The 25,505-nt window shown below is 47.0% G+C and overlaps 1 protein-coding gene across 1 annotated transcript in view; it reads right to left on the reverse strand.

Moving 5' to 3' along the window:
* DISP3 (dispatched RND transporter family member 3) overlaps positions 1 to 24,752 on the reverse strand; it is a 35,984-nt gene extending 11,232 nt beyond the window's left edge. Inside the window, exons 1-10 of the mRNA XM_069544416.1 lie at positions 23,654 to 24,752; positions 22,497 to 22,716; positions 9,609 to 9,745; positions 8,249 to 8,383; positions 7,676 to 7,836; positions 6,348 to 6,487; positions 4,558 to 4,703; positions 4,160 to 4,321; positions 3,134 to 3,295; positions 865 to 978 (exon numbers count right to left, since the gene is read on the reverse strand). Coding sequence (XP_069400517.1) covers positions 865 to 978; positions 3,134 to 3,295; positions 4,160 to 4,321; positions 4,558 to 4,703; positions 6,348 to 6,487; positions 7,676 to 7,836; positions 8,249 to 8,383; positions 9,609 to 9,745; positions 22,497 to 22,716; positions 23,654 to 24,752 — 2,476 coding nt within the window. The remainder of the gene's footprint in view (positions 1 to 864; positions 979 to 3,133; positions 3,296 to 4,159; positions 4,322 to 4,557; positions 4,704 to 6,347; positions 6,488 to 7,675; positions 7,837 to 8,248; positions 8,384 to 9,608; positions 9,746 to 22,496; positions 22,717 to 23,653) is intronic.
* Positions 24,753 to 25,505: the final 753 nt, after the last annotated feature.

A 25,505-nucleotide genomic window follows, 5' to 3' on the forward strand; every position in this document is an offset into this window, starting at 1 on the left:
GGTGGCAGAGATGGAGAGGAGGTGGTGGTGGACACTGGATGGGAGGTGGCAGAGATGGAGGGGAGGTGGTGGTGGACACTGGATGGGAGGTGGCAGAGATGGAGGGGAGGTGGTGGTGGACACTGGATGGGAGGTGGCAGAGATGGAGGGGAGGTGGTGGTGGACTCTGGATGGGAGGTGGCAGAGATGGAGAGGAGGTGGTGGTGGACACTGGATGGGAGGTGGCAGAGATGGAGGGGAGGTGGTGGTGGACACTGGATGGGAGGTGGCAGGCGTGGAGGAAGTGACAGTGCGGGTGGAAGCCATGGTAACAATGTGCCAGTATGGGCTAGGGAAGTGGCAGTGATGCCAATGATGGGAGCACACTGTGAAAGGTGGGGCCTCATTGGTGATGATGATGGTGGGCACAGAGTGGGTGATGATGGTTGTGAGGTGACAAGGACATATGGAACTGCTCCAGGGGTTAATTCTGGGGGTTAACTGCCGGGGGTTAATTCCCACATGTATCCCAGCATACCCCCTCTGACAGGGATATGCCAGAAGAGATAAGCTAGGCTCCAGTGTTCAGGAGGCCCCCCTCCCCGAAATCAGGATGGATCTGGCACACAAGGCGGGTTCATGGGGCAGCACAGGCCAGGCTGGGGTGTGGCAGGAGGGGATCGCCTTGTTCTGGCCGAGGAGAGCTGGTGGGACGCTGGGCGAGGGCCTCAAGTTCACTCCCCCACCCCCACCCCCACCCCCACCCTGTTGTTCTTGAAGGAGAATCAAAGAAGGGATTTTATCTGTTGTCTCCGCAAGACCCCCACACCCTTGTACCAGGACATCCCGACACCCCCACCCAGACAGTCCACATTCCCCACTGACCCTGGAGCGTGGCCTCAGGCCGGCTGGCCCAGGACACCCCAGAACCCCGCTTCTTCTTCTCCAAGGACGTCCGGATGTTGTTCTGCAGGCTGTGGGGCTTCTCCTGGAACAGACCTACCCCCCGCGTCGTGTCAGGGACTCCTGGAGGGCCTCCCTGGCTGGGCTCGGCCAAGGTTGGGACAGTGAAAAATCCCAGGACACGGGCCCTGGAGCTCTCAGAAAAGGGGGTGGTGTCAGGGTATCTGGAGAAAAGGCTTTTTCTAAAACAAAGTGGGGGGAACTGAAGAAATGCCAAATGCATAAGAATCTTAAGGAAAGGTACCCACCAGCCTTACCCAGAGAAAGACATTCAGAAGCTTTCCCTACTCACCCTCATCTTGCCTCACTTTTCCCCTGTCAGACGGGATGACACCCCCAAGGGTAACCTCTGGAGGGTAGTTGAGGGACCAAAGGGGATGCTGCATCTTATGGGCTTAGCAACATGTCAGGCTTGTGCTGAATGCTCCATAAATAGGAATAATTAGGAACAGCAGAGATGAGGGGAGACTGCTTGTTTTGCCCCAAGCATTGTAGATGAATTTTTTGTTGGTTTTGTTTTATTAATGAGCTACATTTTACACCTTCAAAAATGCAATCCTCACAGTAATTCTAGGAGGTGGTTATTGTTAACCCCATTTGACAGAGAAGCAAGCAGAGGTTCGAGGAGGTTACACAACCTGTAGGGAAGAGAGAGGCATAGGCCAGCAGGACAGGTCCTGTCTGCCCCTACAGCCGAAGCTCTTTTTGCTGCAACGTGAAGGGCCCCTTTAAGAGGCAGCTCAGAGGCTAAGAGATACAAGGGGCCAGGGGCTGAACTCTGGCTGTGGTCTTGGCCCTTCTTCAGATGTTTCCAGGGTCTGTCCATCTGTGAAATGGGAGCAGACATGGCTTTTTGCCTCCAGGCCCCAAGGGATGGCGGAAGGCCTCGCAGGGGCAGTGAGAATGGAATGGAATTCAATGCCCAGGCAGGTGGGAGTGGAGGAGGGGATATGGCCAGGTCGCCTCCAATTCAAGAGGGGATCCTCAGGCTCCTCCCTGAGCCGCTGCCGATTATCATGCATTCGGCTTGTGCAGTCACCAAGGGGAAGGCCAGGTTAATCTGAACACTGCCCTAATTACATGAAGGCAATTACAGCAGTCAGCGGGTCTTCCCCTAGGAGCTGGGAGCACTCACCCAGGCGTCTTCTCATTTGGTTTCTAACCACCCGGCAAAGCGGTATGACCTTGAGTCAACTTCCCTCGCCCCACCCTGGACCTCATCAGACTAACTCTCAGACAAGCAGACATCTTTATCTCACCTCTTCGCTCATCCCTGGCACATGCTCCATCACCTCCTAAAAACCTCTTGACTTCACTGCACCATCAACCACGCTGGCTCCAGCCCCTACAGTCTCTTGTCAAGATGACTACACCAGCCTCCTACCTGGACTCCCAGCCATGCTTCACGCAGCCCTCCGACCAGACAGCACCTGGTCCTTCTCTGCATAAAGCCTTCCATTAACTTCCAGTGACAATGACAATGTAATCCAGACTCTGCACTGTAGCCCACCAGGCCCATCTGGCTAGTTTTGGCTCATGCAACTACCTCCCTCAAACCTGTTTCTAGTCTTTCCCACCTCTGGTGCTCCCCTCTGCCTAGACCACTTCCCTCCTCTCCCCTCCCAGCCAGGCTAAGTCCTTCCCATTCCACGAGTCTTGGCTTAGATAGTCCCTCCTTCAGGAAGATCTTCATGATGCTGAGCTCCCCAGGCACCCTGCTTTTCATCCACAAGAGCTCAGATCTACTATTACATGGCCTCTGCATCAGTGGAGTGAATTCCTGTGCTTGGGAAGCCTGTCCTGCCCACTGTGGCCTCCCCAGCACCAGCACAGCTGGTACCCAGGAAGTATTCATTTAATGAAATGTGGAAACACTGAGACTCCCTGGTGGCTCAGATGATAAAGAATCTTCCTAGAGTGTGGAAGACTTGGGTTTGATCCCTGGGTCGGGAAGATCCCCTGGAGAAGGGAATGGCTACCCACTCCAGTATTCTTGCCTGGAGAATCCCATGGACAGAGGAGACTGGTGGGGCTACAGTTCATGGGGTTGCAAAGAGTCGGACATGACTGAGTGACTAACACTTTTTAGAGGTGGAGTTGATTTCCTAAGTTCACACGGTGATGGGGAGCCTGGCATCTCTAGTCTTGGGGATCTGGACTCCAAAGAGGACACCCCGGCAGGAAACCTCACCTGAACAGGTGATGCAGGAGATGCCCTCGGCACTCAGGTTGTACTTGAGGTCCAGCAGCACCTGGATGTTGGTATCGGGCCGGAAGAGCAGCGGGGCCCGGCTGGCGGGGCGGAGCCGGCTGGCGAACACCAGGGACAGGACGAGGATGGAGACAAAGAGCCCTGCGAGGAAAGGACACTGCACTAGGCAGGGCCAGGGCCCAGGGGTGGGGGACACATGCACAGCCAGGGCCTCCAGAGCCCCAGGAAAGAGCTGCTTCCTCTAAGGGGAGGAGGAGGGCAGGTATCCCAAGGGAGTGGGCAGAGGCCCAGCATGCCAGCCTGTGGGTGAGGCTGCCAGAGATCACTCCCTTGAAGGTAGGGGCCAGTTGTCATGCATGTCACCAGGGGTTGGACTCCAAGCTCACATTCCTGGACAAGAAGCAGCCATCAGCTTAGAGCCCTGAACAGTCTATAAAGAGCCGGTACATCCACTTGGCCTTACATAGACCTAAACCTTTACAACGATAATAATAACAGCACTTAACTTTCATGGAGCACTACTGCACGCCTCACACTGGGCTAATCCTTTACACATACTGTGGTTTCCTTGCAACAGCCTTACTAGATACTGCTCTTCTCCTCAGTCATAGGATAGGAAACTGAGGCACAGACTAACTGCCCCAGTCCAGGTGACACTGCTAGAACGTGGCAGAGTCAGGATCCCAATTAGCCAAGCTGGTCCAATGCCAGAGCCCAAGCAAGCACTCTGCTCTGCTGTCCAGCATGATGACCAGGACATAGGAGGTGTTCCATAAGCAACAGCTATCGTGAGACTGGCTTTATTCTCTGCAGGGAGGGGGTGAGGCTTCGAGAGAGTGAGCAACCTGAGCCCGGTCTCTGACCTCTAGATCATCTGTGGGACAAGGGGCGGGCTCCCAAGACCTGCATGTTCTTTGAGAAAACGGGCTGGGGAGTCTGTTCTCCATATCTCAGGCACTGGGAGATACTGCGAGATGGGGGAAGGAGAGTGGAGAGCCCACTTACCCACAATCACCCAACGGCTCTTGACGGCTGACCACAGGACCCAGTGGTGCAGCAGCTCCTGCAGCTGGGCAATGAGCTGCCCCCGGCTGCCCCCGTCGGGGGCCGGCTGCAAGCCCTCGGGGGGCACAGACACCAGGGACACATCTCCCAGCTCCAGCGACACTGCCAGGGCAGAGCAGCGGCCCATCAGAGGGCTGGCCCAGAAGTGGGTCAAAGTCCCCCTGGTCCACACCCCCTCCAGGGAAGCTCAGATGCTTGACGGGGATCCTCCTAGGTGTCTCGTCCCACCCCCACCTCAGGACCAGACGGTCCTCACACCAGCTCATCAAGGTACTTCCCCTGGCAAAGGCGGTGCCTGGGTCCTGCAGATTCAGCGGCAGGCCTGCACCCCCTCTCACCTGGCTCCTCCACACTCAGCAGGGGGATGTCGTCGTCCAGGTAGGGCATGGGGCCCTGTGCGGGCCCGCTCCCAGCCCGCTCAGGAGCCGTGAACACGTCCCCAGGGAAGTGCGGGGAACTCCTGCGGCCGCACTTCTGGTTGCAGCTGTGGAGAGAGTGGGGGAAGGGTGAGTCCCGGGAGTCCGGGCTACATGTCTGGGCCACATGTGAGCCAGGCATTACTCTGCTGCTGACAACCCCCAGGACATGCCTCCCAGGCTTCCAGGAGCCTGCGCCTGAATTCTCGCCAGTGTCATCTCCCCCAGGGCCCTCGGGCACCACAGTTCCTCTGGGGAGACGAATGGTGAGAGTAGCCATCCTGGGGACAGCAGATGATGGCACACAGCTGCCCAAGCATCGAGGTGACTGCAGCAGAGGGCCCACGCCTGTGCTGTCGAGCGCCCGGGGCCTTGAGATCAGGGGGACAGGGAAGCGGGGCTGGGCTGAGTATGCAGCTGAGGCCTTAGCTGGAGTGAATGTGGGGGACCAAGGCCCACCCTGGAGACTGGGGGCAAGAGCAGTGCCCACGGAGAATGTGCCAGGAGTGCTCAGGGCCAGAGACTGAGCTAGAGCTCCTCGTGGCTTCTCTCATGAATCCCCACAGGGTTGTAGTACCCATTTTACAGAACAGGAAACTGAGGTGCAGAGAGGTTAAACTACATGTCCAAAGGCCCACAGTTCCCAGGCAAGGAGGCTGAGGCTGCGTCCCCTACCCCAGACTGGGGGAAGGGACCGGATGGGCTTAGTTGGTGTCTCTGTAGAAATTAGAGAAAAGGAGCCTTTTACTCAAGCCACTTTGCTTCTATGTCACAAAACTGTCATAGAAACAGTCAAACCTGAATGGCCACAGTGCAGACGACTGTGCCTCAGCTAGAGGGCTCTTGTGCAGTGCTCAACCTGAACCACCATACGTGGAGACCCTGAAGCAAAGGTATGCATGGGAGAGCTAAGGAGTCCTTCCCAGGCCTTAATCTGAGTTCCCTGCTGGCCTCTCATCTCCTTCTGTCCCTCGTCTCACCATGGTCAAGTGGACACTGTCATAGACCCCTGACAGTCCTGCATTTGCATGCCCTGCACCAAGGCCAGACCCTCTATCATTCCCTAGTACTCCCAACCCAGACAGCCACTCAGGCTGGATTCCATTTGACCAATGTGCCCCCTGCCTTAACCCTGCAGGCTTGGCCCACAAGACCTCAAAGACCCCAAGCCCTCTTCCTTCAGCTGCAGCATCTCAGTACTGATCCAATCAACTTTGCACCTGGCACACTGGGTCTAAATATGGTTCCTCTCTCAAGAAGAGAACCCAGAAGACATTTAACATGGTGGCTAAGAGCATGGGATCCAGAGTCAGATTGTGGGGGTCTAAATTTCCACTCTGCTGCCTATTAAATGGATAACTTTGAGAAAGTTGCCCAGCTTCTCCAAGCCTTTGCCTCCTTGTCTACAGACATTTTACAAAACAGGCAAAATAAGAGGACCCAGCTCCTAGGGTCCCCGGGGATGGCAGTAAGATCTTGTACAAAAGCACTCTGCCCACTTCCTGGTACACAGTAGGTGATCAAATGTAACTATTAGACAGGAGTGCACAGAAGTGCTAGCATAGGACAGGGCATACAGAAGGTGCTCAGTAGTGAATCACAAGGCTTTTGGGAGAGAGGATGGTGTGCTGAATGGCCCCCCAAGGGTCTGCTATGGCCACTCTGTGAGAGCAGGACACAGCCCCTGTGCCTCCCTCACCTGCCTGGCTCACCTGGTCTGGCAGGCACTCTCCAGCGGTGCCATGTAAAGGCTCCAGATGCCCAGGGCTGCGGGCATGGTGAAGAGCACTGCCAGCCAGCAGCAGGACACGATCAGAGACATGAACAGGCCGAAGTCGTGGACAGCTGGGATCTGGCAATGGAAAGGTGGGGGCGATGGGAGGGGGTCAGGCCTGGAGTCCAAGGAGCCCAGGGACTCTGCAGCACTGGGCCCTGACCACCCCCAGACTGCGGCAGGATGCAGAGGCCGAGGCTGCTGGAATGAAGGCACTGGCCTAGGAGGATGTCAGAGGGCCGGGCTGGAGCAAGGGGTGTGGCAGAGAGGAAGAGTCCAGCCTCTGGTCGACACTGTAGCCCTCTGCCCGGAACAGTGCTGGGCACAGAGCAAGTGCACCGTAACTCATTACAGGAAGGACAGAGGAAGACACACACTGTCAGAGCAGGGCACACGTTAGCAGAGGGGAAGAGAGAGGAAGCTGCCACAGGGTGTGCCCCAGGAGTGTCACGGGCACCTGTGCAGGGTGTGGCCGTCAGAAGGAAGCTGCAGCCAACAAGCAGACAGGCCTTCCTTCACTGTCTGTGGAACACTTTCACAAGCAGCTCATTCCATTCTCTGATGATCCACACGTGAAGAGAGTGAGGCTCACAGAAGTTAAACAAGCTGCCTAAGGTCACACAGCCAGAAAATGGCAGAGGAGGGATGGAAATCCAGCTCAGCTTGTTTTCTGGTGTGGTTCTCTAGTCAAGTCTGGAGAATCCCAGAGCATCTAGTGGTTTCTAGACAGGATTCTCAGCCCAGGTCATAAGACCTTTCAGACTCAGACAGGTTCACTGCCTTTCAGGCTCTGTTGGCACCCAGGACCTGGCCTAGGATCCTTCTCCCGAGCCCAGCTCAGACAGGAAGGAGTGCAGGGCCCGCGAGAGGGAAGTGCACGCGAGGGATAACAAAGCAGTATGCAGCTGGCGAGTGGAGAGGGCCCTGCACCGGGGTCAGGAGTCATGGGCAGGCTTACCACGCATCAGCTGGGGCACCTTTGGAAACAACTGCTAAACGCCCTTCAGGGCCGAGAGTGGATTATCAGTAATGAGCATCAATAAGAAACACAATTTGTATTACTAGAATTTTCCCATTTGTTAAGTTCTGGTGATGGTGATTAGTAACAAAACATGGACTCTAGGGACGTGGCAAGTACCTTGAGGCGGAAGCTGCGTGGCCCCAAGAGAAGGGGTGGGTGGGAAGAGCGGAGACCAGGGTCCAGGTATGCATGGGCGGGGGTGGGGGGCAAGGGACGCCAGGCCGGGCTGGAGGGCCGGCTCCCACCTGGGAGAAGATGTTAGCCGCATAGGCGGCAGCCGTGGTCAGCGAGGTGAAGAAGGTGGCCTTGCCCGCCGTCTGGATGGTGTGGATCATCCGCAGTTGAGGGTCTTCCAGGTGGGTGGCCTGGCGGTAGGTGTTGATGAACACAAAGACGTCGTCCACGCCTACAGGAGGGGTCCAGGCCAGCGGGGTTACTCTGCTGTCTCCAGGTCAGATCCAACCTAGGCCATGAACCCTCATGCTGCCCCACCCTCATGCTGCATGGCCCCCTCCCTCACCAGAACTAGATCGCTTCCTCCAAATCACCACCACCCCTCACCTTTCCCACCATGCTTAACCTTCACCCAGCATATCCACCCACTCCTTCCACCTCTGGGGGGTTCTACCCACTATATGCCAAGAATCACTCACCACTCACACTCTACCCACCCTCCACCCCAAGTCCAAGGCTCTGAGGTCTGAGAGAGGACTTTATAGAGCCCCCATGGAAGCCAGACTTTGCATACTGTAAAAGGCCCTTTGGGGGTCAAATTCCCAAGTGGAAGGCCCATTACCATGGCAACAGAATCAACTCACCGATGCCCACTATCACAAAGGCAGCCACCCCATTGAGGATGCCCAAGTACTGGATACCGAAGACGACGTGGTACAGGAAGAGCGCCACCAGGCAGCTGAGGCCGATGCTGGCGATCCCAAAGAAGGACAGGAACACTGGGCAGGGCAAGGAGCACCGGGCATGGAGAGGGGGACCCAACAGAACACAGCCTTTCAGTCTGCGGCCCCGGCTGGGTCCTGCCTCATGCACCCCCATCCCCAGGGGCACCTTCACCGCCCCATCCGAGCCCAGTATAGTCCTCTATGCCCAAAGAAGGTGCTGGGCAGCAGGTCTGAGTAGCAGATGAAGCCCTTGTTGAGTAAGTCAGGTTGTTCATGGGCCCTCATCTTTGCAGAGCTTACTTCACATGCTAGTAGGGAATCATATTTTTAGCATCTGTCACCCAGTAAGTTAGAGGTTCCATGGAGGTAAGAAGTACATCAGTGATGTTCACTACTAGAACTCTGGCACCTGAGAGCATCTGGCACGTAGCTGGTGCCCAGTTAGTATTTGTTACATGGATGAGTGAATGTCTTTTCCATTTTTGAAGGTATGACCAATCTCTCATTCACTTGGCCAATGAAGAGCACCTCCTGTATACGCAGAAAGAAGCAGCTAGGGTGCACGAGGAGAGGACGGTGGAAAAGTGAACTGGGAGTCTAATGGCAGCTGGGACTTTAAAACAGACTAAGGATGGGACTTCCCTGGCAGTGGTCCAGTGCTTGGGAAGTTACCTTCCAGTGCAGGGGACACAGGTTTGATCCCTGGTTGGGGAACTAAGATCTCACATGCTACAGGGCAACTAAGTCAGTGCATGGCAACTATTGAGCCCATGCACTCTGGAGCTCATGCACCATCAACTGGAGAGCCTGTGCGCCACAGCTATAGAGAAACCTATGGGCTGCAACAAACTATACTGCAACGAAAGATCCTGCACGACATAATGAGGATCCCACAGTTCACAAGTAAGACCCATTACAGCCAAATAAATTAATACTAAATAATAATAATAAACAGGCTAAGGAATAATCCATAAAGTGTCCAATACTCCAGATGCCACAAAACTTAACAACAAGAAAAAGACCGTCAAAGAACAAAAAGTTCAACTGTAGGAGGTCCTGGGGGAGCGGGCCCTGGGGCATGGCTCGATCTGCCTCTGAGCCTCAGTCTCCCTGCCCAGGGTTAGAAGGTGATGTCTGAGCAGCTGTCCCACCGCCAGCTCTGATACAGCGGATTCAAGCCCATTTCCAGCATTCCTGAGCAAGAAGGCTTTGTCCAGAGAGAAGCACACTGGGAGGAAAGAAGGGGCTGGCTCCATGCGGGGCCACTGGAGAACCGTACCTGAGCAGGAGGTGAGAATGTAGACGAGGGCAGCGATGCAGCTGCTGCTGATGAAGGCCAGGAGCATGTCGTTGTTGAAGGTTCTGCGAACCTCATAATCAAAGAGGTCTGTACCCCCATATAGGACCTGGACTTTGCTGGGAAGGGAGGACACAGAGGGAGGAAAGACAGAGTGGATCAGAGATGGAGGAGGACCACGAACCATCCACCTCCTCAGTGGCTCTTTACCTTGCTTGTACTTTATGATCACCTTGGGGGCTTTCAAGAACCCTGATGTCCAGGTCATACTCTAGACAAGTGAAACCAGCATGCCTTGGGTGGGAGTGAATTATCAGTGAGGTTGAGATTGCTACTCCACACAGATAATAGTCAATTACAGCTGAATTCTATGTCATTCTCAATTATCCTCAATTCTCAACTGTTCACAGCAAAATTCTAAATTCAAATCAGCTTCCAGATACTCAAGTCTTACAGTGCTATTCAGTGCCCATTTAACAGAAGCTATTAGAAAAACTTAACCAAGTTGGTGAAGTTGGTTTTTAAAATACCAAGAGGGGTGAGATCAGTTCCTGGTCAAGATGAAGTAACAAGATGAAATCTACATTTCCTCTCCTCTGAAACTAACAATAAAAAAGAGAGAGAGAGAGAGAGAGAGAGAGAGAGAGAGAGAAAATATGTGAAACAAGATTCTGGACTTGACAACAAAGAATGGTGATCTCTAAGAGATAAGAAATAAAATGGGCTTTATGGTCACTCTGATGTACTGGCTTGAGAAAGTTTCCAGGCTTTGGTGCACCCTAATATATGGTGCAATGGTAAAGAGCCTGCCTGCCAATGCAGGAGACACAAAAGTCATGGGTTCAATCACTGGGTCAGGAAGATCCCCTGGAGTACAAAATGGCAACCCACTCCAGTATTCTTGCCTGGAAAATTCCATGGACAGAGAAGCCTGGCTGGCTACAGCCCTTGGGGTCGCAAAGAGACACAAATGAGTGAATGAGCAAGCAATATGTGGGTTAACAGACATCTTAAAAGAGCCTGAAAGCTTTCCAAACTTGATGAAAATGATAAACCCCTTGATTCAAAAAGCTTAAGCAGCAGACCCCAAGCACAGAAAATCGTGAATAGAACAACAATGCACATCATAATCAAATTGCTCAAAATAAGTGACCAAGATAAAATCTTGAAAGCAGACTGAGGAGAAAAGAGGCATTATGCACCGAGGGATGAAAGTAAGAATGACGGGAGATTTCTCTTCAGAAACTATGCAAGCGAGAAGACAATGGAGCAAGATCCTTTACCTACGGAGGAAAAAAGTCAACCCAGAATTCTATAATTTGAAATATATATTTCAAAAACAACGGTAAAATAAAGATTTTTTTTTTCAGGACACAAAACCCGAAAGACTTCACCGTCAGTACACCTTCACTACAAGATATGGTAAAGGAAACCCTTCAGGGAGAAGGCAAACTATCACAACTGGAAATATACATCTATACAAGGAATAAAAAGGACTAGAGACGGTAACAACATGAACAAGTGTATCACAATTTCTTATTACATAAATCTTTTAAAATTATGGCTGACCATTTAAACAGAAATAACAGTAATGTAGTGTGGGGTTTATACCATATATGAAAATAAAATATATGACAACAACAGTATAAAGGTCAGGAGAAAGGAAATGGCGGTATACTATTCATATATAGTATACACTATACCCAGCTTCGATCCCTGGGTCGGGAAGATCCCCTGGAGAAGGAAATGGTAACCCACTCCAATATTCTTGCCTGGAGAATCCCATGGACAGAGAAGCCTGGTAGGCTACAGTCCACGGGGTCGCAAAGAGTCGGACACGACTGAGTGACTTCACTTTATACACTGTACATGAAGTTGGACTGCAAGGAGATCCAATCAGTCCATTATAAAGGAGATTAGTCCTGGGTGCTCACTGGAAGGACTGATGCTAAAGCTGAAACTCCAATACTTTGGCCCCCTCATGTGAAGAGCTGACTCATTTGAAAAGGATGAGATGGCTGGATGGCATCACTGACTTGATGGACACCAGTTTGAGTAAACTCCAGGAGTTGGTGATGGACAGGGAAGCCTGGCGTGCTGAGATTCATGTGGTTGCAAAGAGTCGGACACAACTGAGCGACTGAACTGAACTGAACTGATACATGAAGTGGTTTAACATCATTTGAAGGTACACTGATAACTTAAGGATGTATACTTTAAACCCTGAAGCAACCACTAAATTAAATATTTATAGCTAAAAAAAACAAAGGAAATATAATGGAATAATAAAAAATTCTCAGTCCAAAAGAAGGCAGAAGAGAGGAAAAAGGAACTAAGAATATATGGGGCAAAGAGAATAAAATAAAATTGTCTTAAGTCTAACCATGTTAACAACATACTAACTGTAAAAGGTCTCAGTTTAGTTCAGTCCCTCAGTCATGTCCAACACTTTACGACTCAATGGACTGCAGTACGCCAGGCTTCCCTGACCATCAGCAACTCCCAGAGCTTACTCAAACTCATGTCCACAGAGTTGGTGATGCCATCCAATCATCTCATCCTCTGTCGTCCCCTTTTCCTCCTGCCTTCAATCTTTCCCAGCATTAAGGTCTTTTCCAATGAGTCAGTTCTTCACATCAGGTGGCCAAAGTATTAGAGTCTCAGCTTCAGCATCAGTCCTTCCAATGAGTATTCAGAACTGATTTCTTTTAGGGTGGACTGGTTGGATCTCCTTGCAGTCCAAGAGACTCTCAAGAGTCTTATCTAAAAGCACAGTTCAACAGCACCACAGTTCAAAAGCATCAGTTCTTTGGGTTGGGGCTAAGCTTTCTTCATAGTCCAACTCTCACATTCATACATGACCACTGGAAAAAGCAATTTTCTTGAAGAAATCTCTAGTCTTTCCCATTCTATTATTTTCCTCTATTTCTTTGCATTGATCACTGAGGAAGGCTTTTTTTTTTTTTATCTTTCCTTACTATTCTTTGGAACTCTGCATTCAAATGGATATATCTTTCCTTTTCTCCTTTGCCTTTAGCTTCTCTTCTATTCTCAGCTATTTGTAAGGCCTCCTCAGACAACCATTTTGCCTTTTTGCATTTCTTTTTCTTGGGGATGGTCTTGATCATTGCCTCTTGTAAAAGGTCTAAATATCCCAAATAAAAGGCAGAGGCAGTCAGATTAGATTAAAAAATCAAGACCCAGATGCCTACAAAAAACTCATGTTCAATGTTGACACAAATAGGTTAAAATTTAAAGTAAAGAAAAAAGTATGCTGACATGAATCAAAAGAAAGTTGGAGTGGTTAAATTAATAATAAATGAAATAAATTTCAGAGCAAAGAATATTACTATAAATAAAGTCATTTAAAAATTATAAAGGGCCCAGTTTGTTAAAAGAATGCAACAATACTAATTGCTTTGGACCTGATAACAGAGTTTTAAAATACATGAAGCAAAAACTGACAGAAATGAAGAAAGAAATAGACAAACCTGCAATTATAGTTGGCCATTTCAAAATCCCTTTCTCAATAACTGCTAGAACAATTAGACAGAAGATCAGTATGGATACAGAAGACTTGAACAACACAATCAACCAACCTGACTTAGTTGACATTTATAGAATACTCCACCCAACAACAGCAGAATACATTTAAGTGCATAGGGAACATTCATCAAGACAAACCACACTCTAGACCATAAAATAAAACTCAGAAAATTTAGAATAACTTAAGTCATAAAAAGTATGTTCTATGACCACAATGGAATTAAATTAAAACACTATCTGGGAAATTCCTAAACATTTGGAGACTAACACACTTTTAAATAATATAAGGATCAAAGAAGAGATCAAAAGGGAAAATTCAGAGTATTTTGAATTGAGTGAAAATGAAAGCACATGTCAAAATGTGTGAGGTGTGCTAAAATGATGCTTAAGGGGAATTTTATAGCAATAAACACCTGTATTAGAAAAGAATACAGTTTTCGAATCAATGACCTCAGCTTCTGCTGCAAGAGAGCAAAACAAGAGAAAATTATACATAATGTAAGTGGAAGAAGGGAAATAATGTAGATCAGAGTATAAGTATGTAAACAAACCAACAGAAAGACAATAAATATCAAAGAAACCAAAATCTAGCTCTTTGAGAGGACCAATAGACTGATAAATTTCTAGCCAGACTGATCATGAAAAAAGGAGATAAGACATACATGAAGGAGGTCACACCACTAGTTTTAGTAAATATTCAAAAATAATAAGGGAATATTTATTATGAATTACCTTGCACCAACAAATTTTTACCATTTAAATAAAATGGACAAATTTCATGAAATATACTACCAAAGCTTGTGTAAGAATATAAAAATAATTTTAATAGCCCTACAAAAGTGTTAGTTGCTCAGTTGTGTCTGACTCTTTGCAACCCCATGGACTGCAGCCTGCAAGGCCCCTCTGCCCATGGAATTCTCCAGGCAAGAATACTGGGGTGGGTAGCCATTCCCTTCTCCAGGGGATCTTCCTGACCCCAGCATCAAATCTGGGTCTCCCACACTATGGGCAGATTCTTTACTGTCTGAGCCGCTAGGGAAGCTCTATATGTATATTTTAAAATTGAGTTTATAGGGACTATCCTGGCAATCCAGTGGTTAAGATTCTGTACTTTCATTGCAGGGGGCACAGATTTGATCCCTGGTTGGGAACTAATAGCCTGCATGCTATATGGCATGGCCCAAAACATTTTTTAAATAAAAAAAACTTTTAATTTATAATTAAAACCTTCCCATAAAGAAAACTCCAGATTCAGACAGTTTCACTGATAAATTCTACCAAATATTTAAGGAAGAATAATACCAGTTCCATACAAACCTTCCAGAAAACTGAAGAGAATATTTCCCACCTCATTCTGGAAGACATTTTGATATCAAAATCAAACAAAGATACTGCAAGAAAACTACAGCCCAGTATCCATCATTAACATGCTAATGAAAAAAGAATACGAATAGAATCTAACACTATACAAAAAGGATAATCCCAGGGGGGATCTGCCCCAAGAATGCAAGGATGGTTTAAACTTTAAAACTCAATTAATATAATTCATCATATTAAACTAAAAATGAAATATGTATGTTCTCTCTCTAGGTGCAGAAAAATATTTGAGAAAAATCCAATATTCATTACCAACTTAAAAAAATAACTTATCAGCAAATCAGGAATAGAAGGGAGCTTCCTTAACCTGATAAGTCACTTCAGTCGTGTTCGACTCTGTGCAACCCCATAGACAGCAGCCCACCAGGCTCCCCCGTGCCTGGGATTCTCCAGGCAAGAACACTGGAGTGGGCTGCCATTTCCTTCTCCAATGCATGAAAGTGAAAAGTGAAAGTGAAGTCGCTCAGTTGTGTCTGGCTCTTAGTGATCCCATGGACTGCAGCCTACCAGGCTCCTCTATCCACGGGATTTTCCAGGCAAGAGTACTGGAGCTGGGTGCCATTGCCTTCTCCGTAACCTGGTAAGAGACATCTACAAAAACACCTACAGACTTCAGTCAGGGATAAAGAAAGGTTGTCCATTCTCATCACTTTCTTTCAACACTGTATTGGAGGTTCTAGCCAGTGCATTCAGACAACAGAAAGAAGTAAAAGAAATCCAAATTGGAAAATAAGAAGTAAAACTGTCTTTATTAGCAAAAGACATGACTGATTATGTAGAAAATGAAATAGAACCTATGAAAAATTTCTAGAACTTATAAGGGAGCTTATCAAGGTTGCAGGACCCAAAGTCAATTATATTTCTATATGTTGAGTTGGCCAAAACCTTCATTTGGACTTTCCATGGTATTGTTGTTGTTCAGTCACAAAGTTTTGTTTGACTCTTTGTGAACTCATGGACTGCAGCACACCAGGCTTCCCTGTCCTTCACTATCTCCCAGAGTTTATTCAAATATATGTCCATTGAGTTGGTGATGCTATCTAACCATCTCATCCTCTCCCACCCTCTTCTTCTCCTGCCCTCAATTCTTCCAGTATCAGGGTCTTTTCCAATGAGTCGGTTCTTTGCATCAAGTGGCCAAAATATTGGAGCTTCAGTTTCGGCATCAGTCCTTCCAGTGAATATACAGGGTTGATTTTTTTTTTAGGATTTATTGATTTGATCTCCTTGCAGTCCAAGGGACTCTCAAGAGTCTTCTCTAGCGTCACAATTCAAAAGCATAATTCTTCAGCGCTCAGCTTTCTTTATGGTCCAACTCTCACATCCATACATGGTATGGAAAAACCCCAAAGAACTTTTTGGTCAATCCAATACAAGCAACTAACAACTGGTATACTTTCAACTAACAAGGAAATTTTTGTAAAAACATCATTTACAATAGAATAGGAATGTGAAATAGGGACAAATCTGACAAAAGATATCAGATTCACCAGGTTAATTGGTCATAAGACTCAATACTGTTAAGATGTCATTTCTCCTCAAATTGATCCATGTATTTGACATAAACATAATCAGGATCCCAGTGGACTTTTATTTGGAGAAATGGATAAGCTGCTTCTAAAATTCATTGGAAGGGGATTCCCTGGGAGTCCAGTGGTTAGGTTTTCTGTACTTCCATTGCAGGGGGCACGGGTTCCAACCTGGTCAGGGAGTTAAGCTCCTGCACGCCACATGGCATGCCCCCCCCCCAAAAAGAGAACCAACCATTAAGAAATAATAAATAAATAACATAAAATAAAATTCACAGGGAAATGTAAAGGCCCCAGAATAACTAAAATAACTTTGAAAAAGAACAAAAAGTTGGAAGACCAACACTTGGACAAGACATGGCATAAAGCTACCATAATCAATATAGTGTAATACCAATGACCAATGTGTAAATAATATTTTAAAAACTGGTTGATGGAATGGAATAGAGTCTAGAAATAGACCCACATATATATGGACAAAAGACTTTTGTTGAAGATTCTAAGTCAATTCAGTGAAGAAACAATGATCTTTTAAACAAATGATGCTGGAACAACTGGATATCCATATAAAATAATAAACATCATCACCTTATACTATATATAAAGTATATGCGGTATATGTCTTACACCATATACAAAGATGAACTAAAAATGGAATATCACAGAACTAAATGTAAAGCCAGTATTAAAATAGTCAAAAGATCTAAATAGTTCACCAACAAAGACAAATGGATGTCAAATAAGCATGTGAACATCACTGGGAAGTACGGAAATCCAAGTTATAATCACAATGAGATATCACTACACAGAATGGCTAATTTAGACTTTCTAAACTGACCATGGACTTCCCTGGTGGCTCAGATGGTAAAGAAGATGCCTGTAGTGCAGGAGACCAAGGTTTAATCCCTGGGTCAGGAAGAGCCCCTGGGGAGGAGTCTGGTGGGCTATGGTCCATGGGTCCCTGGGTCAGGAAGAGCCCCTGGGGAGGAGTCCGGTGGGCTATGGTCCATGGGGTCACAAAGAGTTGCACAGGACTGAGTGACTAACACTTTCACTTTCAAACTGACCATACCAAGTGTTAGACAGTTTGTGGAGGAACTGGAATTCTTATACACTGGGTGAGAACGTAAAATGGTACAATTAATTTGGAAAACAATCTGACAGTTTCTTAAAAAGTTAAACTCACATGGGGACTTCCCTGAAGTTCAGTGGTTAAGACTTTGCTTTCCAGTGCACGACTGAGCGACTTCACTTTCACTTTTCACTTTCATGCATTGGAGAAGGAAATGGCAACCCACTCCAGTGTTCTTGCCTGGAGAATCCCAGGGACAGGGGAGCCTGGTGGGCGGCCATCTATGGGGTTGCACAGAGTCAGACACGACTGAAGCGACTTAGCAGCAGCAGCAGCAGCAGGGGATGTAGATTCAAGCCCTGGTGGGGGAGCTCAAATCTCATAGACTTTGCGGCCAAAAAACCAAAGCATAAAACAGAAGGAGTATTGTAACAAATTCAATAAACATTTTAAACAAATTATCCACATTAAAAAAAATCTTAAAAAATACACATTCATGGTTTTTTTTAAAAAAGTTACACCTATCATATGATCTAGTCATACCACTCCCAGATATTTATCTGAAGCAAATGAAGGCATTTGTTCACACAAAGGCTTTGTAGCATCTCTATCTACAATAGCCAAACCTGGAAATAACCCAAATATCCATAAACAAGTGAGTGGATGAACAAAAGGCGGCATCTCCACACAATGATACTACTCAGCACTCACAAAGAATAAACTGTCAATACATGCAACAACATGGATACAATTCAAAACGATTAGGCTGAGTGAATGAGGTCAGTCAAAACTGTGCATTTTATATGATGCCATATATACAAAATCAGAAAATGAAAACCAATATATAGTGATAGAAAAGAGAAAGCGGTCCTGAGGTGGAATGGGAAGGAAGGTGAGGCAGGATGGAGTGACTGTCAAAGGAACATGAGGAAACTTCTGAGGGTGATGGATCCATTCATTAACTTGATTATGATAAAGGTTTCATAGTGTATACATGGGTCAAAACTAATCAAATTGTAAACTTTAAATATATACAGCTAGTGAATAGCAACTCAAAGCTGTTTTAAAAAGTCAATCAGGACACTTTAAAAAAATGTAGAAAAGATCTTTGGATTGACTACTTTTTTGAATTAAATTCAACAAAGGGTTAATTGAGCTTTCATTAGAATAGAAAACTGAAAGTTTGGTCAATTGTTCATTCATTCATTCATTTGTACAGCATTTATAGAACACTTTCTAGGTTCTAGGTCCTCTTTTAGTTTCCAGCTATAAAAAGACATAGGCCCAAACTTCTGCTCTTGAGTAGAAAGGAATAGCCCATGCAAGACCAATATTCCTGCTTAGAACTACTAAGAAATCAAATAAAACTGAGAAATCATCTATTTGATGACATTAGAGATCTCCTGAAGCAATGAAACTAGAGAGCCGAGACTCTAGAAAGGGAAGAACCTACAAAAGATAAGCTTCCCTTCTACAGCTGTGTTTACCCTGGAGGTATCTGCTGATTTTGAACACAGGCAGGAGGCTGAAAATCTAGGCAGGGAGTCAGAAAAACTAGCAGAGCTGTGGGTAGAGACTTGCAGACCAGCAAAGCATAAAACCAGTTTCTTCCACAGCACTTCTGCCAAATACCGGGCAGTCTGGAGTATGAGGCTACAAACTTAAGCAGGAAGCCTCAGAAAAACCAGAGGAGATATTTTTAGCTCTTTTGAGAGACAAAGCTTAGGGTTTGGAACATGTCAGGGGAAACGGGCTCTGCAGAATACACTAGGCTCTCAGTTGAAAATCCTAGAGAACCAAGGGCAAACTAGAGGTAGGCTGTGACTTTTCAGGACTACAAACCAGCCTCAACTCTGTGTAACTGCTGTTTGTTTAAGGTGATCAGCCACAACTCCATCTGCCTAGTGGAGGGAAAGGTAAACTTTCTCTGGAAGAAGTAACATCATCTGAACCTCTATGTTTTTACATACAATACTCATTACTCAGTAAAAATTACCAGGCATACCCACAGGCAAGACCACATGACCAAAAATCAAGTGAAAGAACAGACCACAGGGAAAAAACCAAAAGATACCCATAATAACCTAAGCTGGTGAAGAATTCGCCTGCAATGTGGGAGACCTGGGTTTAATCCCTGGGTTGGGAAGATCCCCTGGAGGAGGGAATACTCCAGTATTCTGGCCTGGAGAATTCCATGGACTGTATAGCCCATGGGGTTACAAAGAGCTGGACATGACTGAGCTACTTTTACTTTCATCCATAATAATCTAACTTAATATGATTCAGACCACAGAGGAGAATATGCACCAAATAAATTAAATGTTGAAAAATTTCACCAAGGATTTAGATCTATAATAAAGAATTATTGGAAACCCTCAACAGAAAAACATTAACCTTGAAATCTCAAGAGACATTAAACATCAAATTAGATACAATGGAAGACAGGATCAGTGAATTGGAGTATCTAAACCAAAACATGCAAAGCAAAGAAAAACCTGGAAAAGAGCACTGAGAACATATGGTACTCATATAAGATAAGCTATAGGAATGTACTGTACAGCATGGGGAATATAGCAAATATTTTGTAATAACTGTACATAAAGTATAACTTTTAAAATTATATTAAAAATTTTAAATTAAATTTTTAAAATGAAGAAAGCAGCATGCTGATTACCCAGACTCTTCAGCTTATCTTTCCAGCTCCCATCTTTTATTATCATAGTCATAAATAAAACACATGAGACTTAGAAAATATCTAACATTTATGTAGTTAGAATCCTTAAAGGAGATAGGACAGAGAATGGGGTAGAAGCAATATTTGAAGTCATATTAGCCCAGAAATTCCTAAAAGTGAAGAATTATAAACAAGCAGATTCAAGGTCTGTGCACCTCAAGCAGAACACCGTATCAAAATACAATAGTAAGAATGTTGAAAGCAAACACAAAGCAAAATCTTAAAAGTAACCAGGGGAAAAATAAGACAATTGTTCAAAGGGGCAACAAAAAGATTTACAGCTGACTCCCGCTCACCCCCCCCACCACCAAATGATGAAAGTCAAAACGCAATGGATTGATATCTCTTAAAGTATTAAAGAAAATAACTGCAAATTCTATACCAGAAGAAATATATTTCAAAAATGAAAGTAAAATAAAGATGCCTTCTAGACAAACAGAGAATTTATCACTAGCAAACCTGCACTAAAAAAAAAAAATACTAAAGAGAATCCTTCAGATACAAGAAAAATGATCCCAGAGGGAAACATGAAATTGTAGAAAGTAATGAAGAGCAACAGAAAACATAAATATGTGAGTAAATATGGATTCTGACTGAGTAAAATAAAAATGTAATGTCTTATGAGGTTTAAAATGTATATAGAATTAAAATGCATGTAACAAGGCAAAAGACTGAAGGGGTATAAATGCAAAGAATGCGTTCTAAGATTCTGGTACTATCAGGGAAGCAGTAAAATTGATAATTTGTAGTATTCTTTGTAATAAGTCAAGATGTATGTTGTCATTTCTCAGGTAACAAGTAATAGACTGATTTAAAAAAAAAAGATTTTATTGATCTAAAAGAAGGCATTAACGTCAAGACTACAGAGGCCCTGGTTATCACCATTCCTATGAAGCTCTAGGGGGATAGTAAGGAAAAGAGAATTGTTGTTTTTTTAACCCAGGACAGTGGTTTTGTCTCAGCAGCTGAATGTATTAAGCAGAAGTTAACTGTTGGTATCTAAAATCTTGAAACTCCTTCTACAACCAGCCCTTCCCAGATTCCCAACCCAGCCAAGGACCTTTCCCTAAGGTACCTCCATCCATCCAGCCACCCATTCATTCCTCAAAGAGGTACTGTGCTAGAGGCTACGCCTAAGGAAAAGGAAGCAGGAACAATCCCAGTCCTCAACAAACTCACACTCTACTGAGAAATAACTAAACCAGAAGTTTTCAGACTTATATATCCAAATAAGTCACCTGCAAACTCTATAGGTCTAGGAAAAGCCTTGATATTCTACATTTTTAACAAGTCTCCAGGTGATGTTGATGCTGATTCGACTTGCACTTTGAATGACAAGGAATTAAAAAGAGTAAAATACAGAGTGACAAGCACTATGATGAAATTGAGGCTCAGAGAGGTGAAATAGCTCATTGAAACTTCCCACAATTAGGTGGAGTAACTGAGATCTGACTCCAGATATATCTTACTACAAAGCCTGTGTTTGCTCTTTCCTGCCTGTCTTATGGAGAAGCAAAGGGTCTGTGGAAATGGGTAGGGTGATAATTTAATGCAATCTCAAGTAAATAATAGCCAGGTTGGATCTTAGTAGATGAATAGCAGTTTGCCTGGCAATGAAGCACAGCTGCAAGAAGACTCAGTACAGCACCTGCTGTAAAAATACACAGCGCTAGGGCACTGCGTTAGAAACCCTGGATTTTAATCCTATTCCACCACTTATGAGCCTCAAAATTTTTGACAGTTTACTAAATTGTGTTGTGCCTCAGTTTCCTCCTCTGTAGGATGGAGAAAATCCTAACAGCTCCTCCCTCATCAGGATGGTGTAAGAATTAAGTTAGATGGGTGTGTATAAATGGCTTAGGACAGTATGTGGCACAGGGCAAGCACAATAAATGTTAGCTTTGATTATTACAGTAGCTGTTCAATAAAGGAACGAGGGTATTTCAGACAGAATGGTTCCTCCTGTGCCAGGGGTTGACTTGTCAGGGCAAGAGACTGAAAGGCATTGGAGTTATTGCCCCGCAGGACTGACAGATGAACTATCGAATGATTTTACCTGGTGGGGAGGGACCCAGGTGTTTCTCAGACACATGTCCCAAGTACCAGAGGACAATCAGAGCACCTACTGCCCAAAAGCTCTGTCACACCTCTTAACTCATCTCCTTCTAATGACTGTAGGACTCATCATTCCCATTTTAGCAGTAACAGAGGCCCAGAGAAGTGAAGTGACTTGCCCACTATCTCCTTGGATAGTAAAGGCAGAGAGGAACTCCTTACTCCCTGGTTAATACTCTTTCTAGAAAGCCTTCTAGCACCATTGCAGGAGAAAATCAATACCCAAGACCTCCAGGGCAGAAGTTCTCCAGAGCTGTCATGTTCACTAACCATTAGCACTGATCACGAAAAGGATACTTTCATCTGTCAGAGTGATGCTGAGGATGTATCTGGCTCTGCCTCTGATTTGAAAAGAAAGACTTCCAGGGAAAAGGTTGCAAAAGGGGATCTGGGATGTATGAGAAAGAACCACCTGGAAACCAATTCCCTACCTTAATACAGCCCTTTCCTGGTACAAACAAGGACAGGCACACATCAGATGCAGCTGGACTGCCTACCTAGTCGACTGTTTGTCCAGCATGGCCACATAGGTGACCACAAAGCTCTGAAATTTTGCCCGCTGCTCCTCCCAGCGATCGTCCACTGAGTAGTAGTTGGGCAGGGGTGCTCCAAAGAGGATCTCGCTGCGTAGGAGGGAGCTCTTGAGGTTTTCTGCGGAGAGGCCCTCGTCCACGTACCAGTAGAACTCTGGGTGAGTCATGGCCAGCTCTAGGGAGCCTGCAGGGGCAGGGGTCAAGAGGTCCAAGGAGCTCAGTAAGTCAGCTCCCACAAACCTTCCATCAGGGTCATCCATCCCTCCTCAACATCTCATCCCTTTTTAAGGAAATGGAAAACTGTCCCAGCTTGGGCTGCCTACAACTGTCTCTAACAGGACAGAGGGATGGTTTACAGAAATCACTGCTGCCCAAAAAGAGCAACCCCCAAGATCTGCTCAGGCGGCTCCCACTAAGTTTACGCCTTCATTTCAGCTTGAACTTCACCTAATAACAAGGCTCAGTCTCTGTAGTCCTGTAACTCCTTCCCATCCCAGTCCCACCTTCATCTACTTAGAACCCTGACATGTCCCCCTTAAAAGACATACCGAAGCTCTGCCCCCACAGCCAGTCTCTGTCCCCTCCCCATCCTTTCTCAAGTCTCACTCCTAATGTACCTCAAACTAATCCACCTTGATCTTCCTGCAAACTCAGCCTCTTTCCAAATGCCCAGTGCTCTGTAACCACATGCCAGCTCCCCTCTAACCAACGTCATGCCCAAGTCCCAGCCCAAGCTTTATCTAACTCTGGGCACTCTAACTCTCCCAATCTTCATCAGTCTAGGTATGCACCTCCTTCCTTGCCTCCCTCAGATCCCATCTCACATCCAACCCTCCCTGCCCTTCTTCAATAAATGGAGCACTCAGCTCCAGCCTGACTCCACTTCACAGCCAGTTCCAACTCCATCCTCTTATCAACCTGCTGAGTACTGCAGAGTCAAGCCTTCTTTAACTCCAAGCCCCGCCCCCACCTCATTAACCATGCCGCTTCAGCCCAAGCCCCACCTATTCTCAGTCTCCACCCCTTACAAGCCCCGCCTCCAGGGTCCTTCAGACCAGGTCCCTACAGGCCCCAGACCAGGTCCCTACAGGCCCCACCCCAGCACACCTAGGGCTGCTCACCCCGGATGTCGGCCAGGTCCTGGCCCATGCCATCATAGTAAATCTTGCCACCCCTCTCAGTGGGGAAGAAGTAGGTCATGAGCGAGCTGGGCGGGGAGCAGTAGGAGTAGGAGCCGAGAGGCAGGTCCTTGAGCACTTCATGGGGCTTCCAGCAGAACTCCCGGAAGCCAGGGTGGTCCATGATTTTGCGCTCAATCTCGTGGATTGTGACCAGCCGCTCACTCGTGAAAATGTTGCGCTCGGCGTCGCCACGTGCCAGGAAGATAAGCTCGATGCGCCAGTGCGCATGCGTCTGGGTGTTGGCGCTCACATAGGAGCGTGAGTAGTCCCAGCGCGAGGCCCCTCGACGGGCACGGGTCTGATTGGCCATGGCTGCTGTGGGAGGCGGGGCACTGGGTGGACACCGCCCACTCTTGTCAGGCCCCAGGTTTATCGTGGCTTCACTCTGGTTGGCTGCTGGCCTCTCCAGAGGTGGAGCCTCTCGCCGTAGACGCCCGCTTTGATTGGCTGTTGGCTTCTGGGCGGTGGCAGTGTCCCACAACAAGCCGTTCTCCGTGGCTACAGCGACCACCGTGTGTGGGGCGCGGGCGGCCGGCCGCGAGCGGTTCCGTAGATGTAGCTGCTGCAACTGCTCTGTGATGAGGCGCTGAAGTGTCTCAGAAGTGAAGTCCGCCAGGTCGCGCCGGCTGCGCCCCCAGGACCCAAACTGGGATTTGAGCGCCAGCGCGAGGGCGTCAAAACGCTGGGAGGCCTCATGGTTGCGGATCTCAAAGGCATTGTAGGAGATGTCAATGTCCAGTGGCGGGTAGTAGAGGAACATGAAGGCTGACAAGGCCATGGGGATGCTGCAGCCCAGAAAGAGCACCAGCCCTGCACAGCACGGATTGGTGAAGGCCCAGCCCAGGGTACTCCAAAAGCCCGAGGCCGGGGGCCGGGACGGCAAGGTCCAGTGCCGCCAGCAACACTGCCTCCCTGCGCCAGCGTGGGGCCCCGGCTTCTTCTGGCCCCTCCTAAAGGCCTCACCCATTGTTTCCTCCTCCTCTTCCTGCTCCTCCTCTAGCCACACATCTTGCAGCAAGGGGTCATCCTCTGAGTCCATAGCCTACAGGAGAGGGAGAGGGTGAGCAGGCTATACAGAGAAGGAGAGGATGGTGCTGCCATAGCTGCAGTCGCCCACCCTGAGTGTTAGCCTTGCCCACTCATAACCAAGACAGATACTACAATGGAATCGCATCAAACAGGCACTTAACTGCACTTAACTGAATTCAACCACATATGTACAAAACAGAAAGAAAAAATCCTGTTATTTGCCCATCACAGTTCCCAACTAGATCAGGGCTTTCAAGGCCACTGAAAAAGGAGAATCAGCACCCAGTTGCAAACAGAAAAGATATTCCTCCACAAGGAAGGGATATTCGAGGGGAATTTTGATTATGTAAGATTTCCCAATTTTTGCTGCATTCTCTGATTTTAGAACTCAAAGCCAATGTGAGGTGTGACTTCGTCGCAATCACTTTTATTTAATGAGCAACTATAAAGCCGTCCAAAAGTATCAGGGTAGAAGGGGAAGAACACGCTCTCTGGAACTGGACCCTTGTTTGGGTCCTGGTAGTGTGAACACTGGCAAGGGAGTGAGCCTCAGAGTCTTTGTCTTTTAAGCACAGGTGGCCATTCCTGCTTCACACGATTGTGGGGAAGGTCTAGGGAGGAAGCACCCTGCAGTCTGTGTGGTTTGTTATTATATATCACATGAATACATTTCTTTGCTCCTCTCTGGGGACTGTAATGTGCTCAGCCATTGTCCACGTGGCTCTGACAGCGCTAGATGCCTGTCATAGTCCTCAAGAACTCT

This window comes from Ovis canadensis, chromosome 12 (assembly GCF_042477335.2).
Source record: "Ovis canadensis isolate MfBH-ARS-UI-01 breed Bighorn chromosome 12, ARS-UI_OviCan_v2, whole genome shotgun sequence".
NCBI lineage: Eukaryota > Metazoa > Chordata > Mammalia > Artiodactyla > Bovidae > Ovis > Ovis canadensis.